Below are 8,913 nucleotides of genomic sequence, written 5' to 3'. Positions count from 1 at the left end.
GAAATAGGAGGAAAAATAAGCTGCCCCCACAAACCACAACACGGGTCACATGATATGAAAAGAGAACTACACGGTGACAAGTCACTGCAGCCTCGAAGGTTTCTGTCCTTGTTTCTGCGCTTGAAATAGTTTTGACACTTTCACAGAGAGCGTGTCAACGCCTCAACACAAAAGACGTAGAATCACACTTTTGCTTTCAGAACACAACAACTGAAATGTTGAGTTCATGTTTTTGTGTAAGCGCTGACGAGAAGATGTTATCAGTACAAAAAAGAAGAAATGCGAGTCAGACATTATCATGTAAAGTGAGTCAAACGGTGGTCCATCTTTATAGTTTAAAAGGGAGAAGGAAACATTTTCACTACAGAGAATAACTGAATAATTATTTACAAGTTAAAACCGCAAAGTAATCTGTGAGCAGCGTGTCTTTCTGTCTCAAACGTAAGCATTTTTCGCAAATCACGTTCGTGCTGGCTCTCAGTAAAATAGAACAGCAGTTAATAGTTTGTCATACTACAGTGCGATAGAAGTGCATAGTATAGGAAAGCGGGATAATGAAGAATACATGGAGAATGGAGATTTGTCAAGCACATAAAAAGTAAACATAATACTGGTGTCATGCAGCAGTTTAAAAAAAAAGTCATGGGTGTGTCCTCATTCGCTCATTCATGGCCGCCTATGTAAAGAGCAGTAAATTAACATTACAGATACTTACAAATAAACATTCGCTTGCACCATCACTTCTGACGAGATCTATGCATTGCATTGTGGGATTTTTAGCAGAAAGTGTATGTGCCATGAACGCTATTTTTGGTTCCATTGTAGATTTTCTGAGGGGGTCTATAAATTAAATACATGCTGCATTCAAATGGGGGTTGTTTTCACTCTGTTCACATGAGTCCATATGAACTTGTATTCACGAACCTCAGAATTTTCTAAAAGCTCTGATTTCCTGAGTTGTGACGTGTTTGCTGATGTTTTCGGAAATATCGGAAGATCTGACAGTTCAGTTTTCGTTGGATGGTTTGTTAAAAAAAAAAAAAAAATTTACATCTGGAAAACGTTGATGTTCCCACTGCTTCATTTTCCCTCTGTCATTCTGCCTCCGTGGTCCCTGCATTACGTCACCCACCTGTTGGCGGCGCTGTTCTTACACCCAAGCACACCGTGCACACGAGTGTCGTAACCTATCGCTCACGAGTCCATTTGAAGGCAGCAACATTTACAATGTCAGAATTCAGACACCGAAACATGAAGGCTCAGGGCAAATATAGTGCACTCTGCTGTGTAGCGTGTGATTGTGGACAACACTAGTTTGCAGCCTTGCTTGCAGCTCTGAGGCAGTGGTGCTTTGACATACAGTGATGATGCAAACATGCTGATGTTTAGCGAGTTAAATTTTTACTGTATTCAGTGTCTTAGTTTAGTGCATTAGCATGCCAGCATTTGCTAACTGGCACTGAACACAGTTTTGAAAGCAGATGGCCACCAGTATTGGACAAATAAACATTTGGACTTGACGGCAATTAACACTTCCGGAAAATGAATATGATAACCAAAGTTATTACAGTTTCTATAGAGATCATGGCAGACACAATCGAAACTAAAAAGGTTGAACACGGAAAAATGCTGCTCGCACAGCTAAATACACCTTGAAAAAAAAGCCATACACCTTAAAAAAAAAAAGCAATAGTACTGACAATGAGTATTCTTCATTTTTGGTGTATATGATACAAAACAGCAACAGGAAATATACATGAAAAGTTGACGATGTACTTATTTTGTTCAGTCTTTTGGTGTTTTGGTTTCCAACCGCAATGTGAAATTGACGTTGGAAAATGATTCCCACCTCCCACAGGCACTGGATGGGAGGAAGATGTTGTCAATACACAATAGAGGGGGAAGTTAAAGAATAAATTGGGATAGTCGGGTCCTTTCGGAACCACTTGGGTTATTGGATGTATTGACACAGACCCGAAACCCACGACAATAAAACGAGACCCTTTTCAAACCGATTAGACTGAGTAGACTTTGGACACAGTTGGACCACCCGGGTCAGTGAACCCATGAATGCCTCGAATGAGAACTACCCACAATGAATGCAAAGTCAACGACGATGGCGGTGGAATTTCAGAAGCAAAGACAAAACATGGAAGAAGTCACTAACTAGCACAACTTGTTAGTTTAAGGATGGTAACAACAGTTACTGATAAATATGGTGATTCCATCCAAAAGTACCTTTTTGCTTTTAAACTGTTAGAAACTGTCTTTCCAATTCATTAAATTGCTCAAAGTGCAATCCACTGGCCGCATAGTATACAGTATTAGTCCTGACACCTTCCTTTACACACAGACGTGATGTTTCAGTCTGTGGAGGTTCAGTGAATACGGGGAAGGTTGGACGCTGGAACTGGGTCTTGGTCTCAAACTTCAGCCACCGCTCGTTTCGTCTCCACAGTTCTCGTGATCCACTTCGAATCCCTTTTCCTCAGAACTCAGACTTGGCACTCACAGAGCTCTCGTGTGTTCCCTTCAACTCTCCACTGGTGGCTCCTGACACCCCCAACTTATCTTTACAAAACAATCGCCTCAGCGTGCCGCGGAACTTCTCCGCCCCAAACAGGTAGACCAGCGGGTCCATGGCGCCGTTCAGGCAGGTGAGGGAGGAGGTGAGGCGGTTGGCCAGACTCAGGCCTCTGCGTATCTGGCAGGAGAGGCCGGGGTGGCTGTAGCCCAGGATGAAGGTGGCCCTGCTCATGTGATAAGGCAGGAAACAGACCACGTAGATGAGCATGACCAAGCCGATGGTGCGCAGGGCCCTCAGCTTGAGTGCCGGCTCCAGCCTGGAACCCCGATGGAGGCTGTGGATGATGAGTAGGTAGAAGGACAGGGTGGCGAGGAAGGGCGGCGTGAAGGCCACAGCCAGGGAGATCAGTGCATTGCGCGAGGCCTTCTCTCTGTACAGCTGCAAACACACCGTCACGTTGTCCACCGCCGCAGTCTGACGGGTGACGAGCAGCGGTGCCATGGAAACAGTGACCAAAACCCACAGACAGAAGCTGATCACGTGAGCGTAGTGACCACGACGAACTTTCAGCGACCTCACAGCGTGAACCACAGCTAGGTAGCGATCCCCTGCCACACAGGCCAGGAAGTACAGACTCGCATACATGTTGATGTAAAACAAAAAGCCCACCACTCGGCAGGGAACCTCGCCTAAGGGCCAATGGCCGCCAGTGAAGTGGTAGACGGCCCTGAGCGGGAGGATGATCACGTATGATAAGTCTGCCACAGCCAGATGAATCAAGAAGACGTTAGCTGGAGAGGAAACCCCACGCTGGTGGCAGAAGATCCAGAGAGCCAAACTGTTACCGCCCAGCGCCAGGACAAACACCACCATGTAGAACCACCCAAACAGCTGGTTCTCAAGCGTCGCCTCCACTGCAGCACAGCTCTCTGACGACTGATTGGACAGCTGCTCCATAACACGCTCCATTTTAGTGGCTAAGGAGACAAAGAAATTGTTACAAATTTATTTTACAAGCATTTTTTTGAAGTACAACTAGAGATGTTTTTGTATCTTAATATTGTAACATATGAATGTTTGCAGGACAGATATGAGATTTTTTACATGGCAGGCGACAGAGCGGCTCTAATTTCTGACCTTCGTTTGAGTCGAGTACTTTAGATTGAAACCCCAAATAAATAGTTCACTGTTAGTATTCAGACAGCAGACTACTCCAGTGACAGGAAACCATGCTAGCCCAGCCCAACCCAGCCCCCCCCTCTCCCCCCCACCACACACACACACACTGAACAGACAACAGGCAGGGAGAGTGATTGTCACAGTGCCAGTCTCTAAGGTAACAATGGAGGTCAGTGTAATTTCTATGTAACACAGTAGATTTCCTGTGTTAAGTTTAGGACTGTCTTTAGGTCGCTCTGGGAGTGAATGAAACACGGCAAATGTTTGCAGTTTAAAACAAGGAACTGAACTGCAATTTATTATAGTTATTAACACACAGAAAATCAAGGGAACAACATAAAGAAAAATAACAAATTCAAATAATAACCCCAATACCAGTATTTCTCTCAGTCAGTCAGTTTCAGTCTCTTGTCTTCCAGTCTACTACCCGGTAGTTTATGTCTGGAGGCTCTCAGACTAACTCTGATCTCAATCTTCTTGCTCGTCGGTTCCTCGGCAGGAGAATCCAAGAAGCCCAAATGCAGCTTCACCCACAGAGAAGATGATCAGGGGTCACAGGGTCACTCAGCTCCAGCTCTGTGGAGGTTTCTGGGGATCGCTGTCTCCATCACAGATCCATACAAAAAAACCAATCTGCATGCAGCAGAATTTAATACGATGTCAGTACTATAATTTATAAACTCTATTGTTGGTGTAACAGTAAATAACCAGTAATATAGTATTATACACACTATATAATATTCACTATGGTCAATATTAACATATATTTCACACACACATGTCCTCATGTCTCAGTGACATCCATCACTTATACCTAACAGACATTATTTAAACGTCCACCGTTACTAAGCAACACAGTCAACAGCTGTTCTCAATCTGACCGTTAACTTCTGGCGCTAAAAACAAGAACATGACGTCATCGTTCCCGCTCGGTTCAACAGGTCCCGACGCATTAACCCCTCAGCGCTTAGCTAGCGCTTAACTAGCCCCGTCGGTCACATGTAGCTCCACAATCACAGATATCAACCACATAAAATAATATTCATCAACAATTTAATATTTATCTCCGACTGTTTTTTTTTCTGTTCTCTCCTGATAGGTATCTTTAGCCCAACTAAATAACTGTGGCTGTACCGCAAACGGCTAACTGTTAGCAACGCATCCGTCACTCACCGGAGATTCTTCTCAGACTTAAAACAAACTTCTTCCTTCGGAGTCGGTCTGGTTAACGACCAAATAAATAAACATCCTCAAAAGCATCGAGCAGAAATCAACCAAATGAGATTCTTCATGGAGATCATGATGCTGTTTCCTAGGAGACGTAAAGGCTCGTCTCCCGGGAGACGGCTTTGATCTCCCGACGTGCACGAGAGCGCCCCTCTGGTGAACGTCGGTACTGCATGTGTGAGTTAACCCTTTAGTTGCTGGTAAAACTAATGTGGGTTACATCAGTGTCCCTGGTTAATGTGCAAATGCTCTCAGACAAATAATTACCTCATTCTGACCTCTACAAGATCTACACTTCCTCTACAAGCTCGGGAAGTCAGACCTATTCATTCGATCGTCAGTCTAACTGGTCTCGAGTCTGGTTCATCAGCAGGTTTCATCTGGGCTGAAGGGCAAAATCTGTGGTGTGAAACTCACAACAAAACATAAGCAGCAAATTTCAAAGTTACTTTGTAATGCTAACGCAACAGAAATGAATTCTGATGATGTGCCTGTTATTTGTAACACTTGAAACGGATTTGACATTCAAGGAAATTTGTTTTGTTGCTTTGATGCTGATAGTTAAATGAGAGAATTGATACTTTTACGTGAGCACATTAAATGTGACGTTAGAAACAGGAGCTGGTTATCTTTTGGAAGTGAGAAAGTACAGACTTGCCTATGAGAAAATACACGAGTGTCCTACAAGGAGAGTGGGAGGCTTTAAAAAGGTCAGAGAAGGAGAAGTTGAAGTTGTTTGTCATCTCTGTATTCTGACAGCAGAAATTGAGCACATTTTCTGGGAGCTGCCATGTTTCCTGTTTGTGAACGCTCACAACTCAGAAATGGGACTTTCCTAAATAGGAACTTTCCCAATTTCCAGCTGCCTGAATGCACAATTAGCCAAGCAACAACAAAAAAACAAAAATACAACTACCAGCAAAGCTAATTAAAATATCCTTTCTTGTTTGTTTTATTCCTACAACTGTACAACCTTAAACTGTTATATAAAAATGAGAAGTTGTGGGTTTTTGTTGGTTGTGTGTCAGTCAGTGATTTTTTTGGGGAAAGTTCCAGGCTTGTTTTTCCGCTTTTCACCAGTCTTTGTGCTGAGCTAAGAAAACCGTCTTTGGCTTTAGCTTCACACAGAAAGGACCGGCACAACAGTATCGATGTGCTCACCTAACTCTTGGCAATAGTTTTAGACCTATTTCACAAAATGACCAACCGGCGAAGGCACATACAGTCAGTGTTGTCATTTGCAAACCAAAAAAAAAAAATCATACTAAGACTCCAGAATAATTGTATTTCAATGAAATTATCTGTCAGAATCCAGACTAAATGAATCGTAGCGAGCATTTGAAAGTGTGTTCCAGTTCACGGTCCATATGAGAGGTTATCAATAATTGCAATTGGTCTTAGACTACAGCGTTTATAAGAGGTTGTGATTGTCAATAATGTCTGACTCACAAGATGTTAGCAGAGATCTGATTGGATAATTATTTCAGCTTCAGAATCAGTTTATTACTGACATGGTTACACACGATGTGCTGCTTTCAAACCAGCTCTTAACCATTCTCATGGAAAATACTCTGCAACTATGACACGTCGACATAATCGTACAATTATTGATCATATGTTGTGCAAAGAGCTACATTATTATAAAAATATGATAATCGGTGTACATCTGGTAACACTGCAGGACAAGTCATAAAAAGTGTCTATGGACACGCAAAGCACAAGAATTTTGGACAAATAATCTCTCTGGTTTGTTTCACTTCATCATCACTAAAGTTTTAGTTTAGAGGATGAAATTAATCAATATAGTTTCCCACATTCCTCCTTGGATTTGCTCAGTTTCCCACTATTTAGACAATATTATGATCACCCACACCCCCGTCCAACTCTAACAAGCTCCAAATGTCCACTCCTCTTTTCCAGTATTTATATGTTCTTCTTCTTGTTGTTTCAGCCTGACATCTAAACACATGCATCAGCGGGGCGTGAACTGATAAAGTCTGATATTAATTACTTTAAGGCGAGGATTCTCTTTGTCTTGCACTTTGGTATTTCTGGTGTATCCAACACAAACAGTGTGTGTACATGTGTAACTGGGATGAACTTGACATCCCACAGATGTTCCTGTTGTTGATGGGACACTCCCAACACACGACATAGAGACAGCTCACCAAGCAGTGAAATGCGATTAAAAAACGTTGCACAATTGCAGGGCTGCTTCACAAAAAGAAAAAAAAAAAAGCGAAGGTATTGTCCATCTTTGTGTGACTGGACTAAATCTCTGCTGCGCCAGCTCACCAGGCTTATGGCCCATTAGGAAGCAGCCAGATGTAGCAGCGTGGCTCTTTTCAGTGAGCGTTGTGAGACCCGCATGGAAGGGCATTTCTCAGCCAAAGCTTTAGACTCCGAGCGCTCGGGAACGCAAGTCCCCCCCCCCCCTAAAGAAAAGAGGTTTCAGTCCCAGCAGGGATAACAAACCAGGAGCAGAGCGGCTGAATGAGAAAGCTGCCATAAATACGGATTCCTGAAAGATTATCCTGCAGGGAGACAATGGTGAAATATGCCTTCATCGCAGGGATCTGGTTAAGCAGCTCTGTGTAGGCGTTCCCACGTGTAGAGGAGAGCGAGCATCCTGGCGTTGGTCCTTTACACATAATAGCAGTGACATTTGTAATGTGTGCAATCTTCTATTGTTAAATGGGATGAAGTAAATGTGAAATAACAGAATTAAATGAGTCCACTTGGTGATCAGGCATCTGAGTTTAAAAGCTGATCAAAGTTTGCCATCACGTCTAAAAATCAGCAAAACACAGATCTGTTTGGGTTTACATGAAAAAAAGTGACAATAAAAAAGAGGTTTACTTGATAAATACTAACTACACCTATCAAGGCAGTTATTTATTTAGTTTTCAGCTACTTTACACACACACATACACCCCTCTTCTGCAAACAGACTTTCAATAAAGTTACCAAAGAAGGAATAATTAAATGCAAACAGGACTTACCACAGCTCTTGAGATGAAGTTTGGCTGCTCAAAGACAAAGTGGAGAACAATCAGCGGGAGCGGGGAGTTGTGTGTGGAGCAAAGTGAAGACAGGGAGTTCGTCTGCCACTCTGTGGAGGGACTAGTGCTCTGACACGAAGAATGCCGTCCTATAACCCCCTCCAGTCTGCCTCAAGATGTCCTTGGGAATGAGACTGTAGCTCTTTTTGTGTCTCAACAAATTTGATAACAGAAAGGGAGTCCCGATGGGAGCCTTTCGTTTGAACCCTGACCCCACCCTTTCTCTCCATCCCCTTCTCCTCAGAGAGCCACTTGTGCGCCCCACAATAGCCTGAGTCAGAATAAGTGGCGCATTTTAGCAGCGGCAAGAAGAATGGCATGCCTCAGTCGCAGTCCGTTGTCGGGTATGACTCCATGGAAACCGAGCCTAGCGGTGCACCGAGTGCCTTTAACGTGAACTCCCACCCTCCCACTGATAGATAGAAGATGGACTGTGCTGTTAATTGAGAAGTTTAAGACTAAAGTCTCAGAGATGATCCTTTGTAGACACTCTGTTGAGTTTCTACAGAGGGCCCCATGCCCTATAGGGGAGCCAGTAAAAAAACAAGAGCAGCGGGTTGGAGGGGGTGCTGGGAGGAAACAGAGGCCCTTGTTGCTCTCTTGCCTCCTGGGGCCATCTTCAATTGGAATGCCCAAAATAATCAGTCACATAGCCGTCGGACAGATGTGGAGGGAGGACCCACTGGCCGAGGGGGGATAATATTTCTTTCATACATGGACTTCACAGCTGTGTGTCAGACACATCGGCCCTTTTTCTTCTCTGTATATCGATATGCAAATGGTATTCTGTAGACTTGAATGGCGCCACTATCTGCGCAGGGCTGTGGAGAAGCTTTGACATCACTACCTCGTTAATCTACTGCCAACCGCTAATTGGGACGGGCCACACTGCTTTTGTTCGGCTTCTCCACTTTGTCT

At 43.7% G+C, this 8,913-nt stretch overlaps 1 protein-coding gene across 1 annotated transcript; it reads right to left on the bottom strand.

The window, feature by feature from the left end:
- Positions 1–218: 218 nt before the first annotated feature.
- Positions 219–8,171, bottom strand: gpr17 (G protein-coupled receptor 17). The gene is made up of 2 exons (XM_069704058.1): positions 7,936–8,171; positions 219–3,504 (listed from the first exon to the last, which is right to left on the bottom strand). Exon 2 carries the CDS (start codon positions 3,494–3,496, stop codon positions 2,489–2,491), a length of 1,008 nt encoding a protein of 335 aa, XP_069560159.1. The 5' UTR covers positions 3,497–3,504; positions 7,936–8,171; the 3' UTR covers positions 219–2,488.
- Between the last annotated feature and the right edge of the window lie 742 nt (positions 8,172–8,913).

Source organism: Brachyistius frenatus, unplaced genomic scaffold (genome assembly GCF_029030835.1).
Source record: "Brachyistius frenatus isolate BFR_SWC_R1_liver_20210118 unplaced genomic scaffold, ASM2903083v1 Contig_49, whole genome shotgun sequence".
NCBI lineage: Eukaryota > Metazoa > Chordata > Actinopteri > Embiotocidae > Brachyistius > Brachyistius frenatus.
This window is presented reverse-complemented; position numbering and strand designations above follow the sequence as displayed.

Coding starts and splice junctions, on each gene's coding strand:
- gpr17 (XM_069704058.1), bottom strand. CDS start 3,496: ATGGAGCGTGTTATGGAGCAGCTGTCCAATCAGTCGTCAGAGAGCTGT.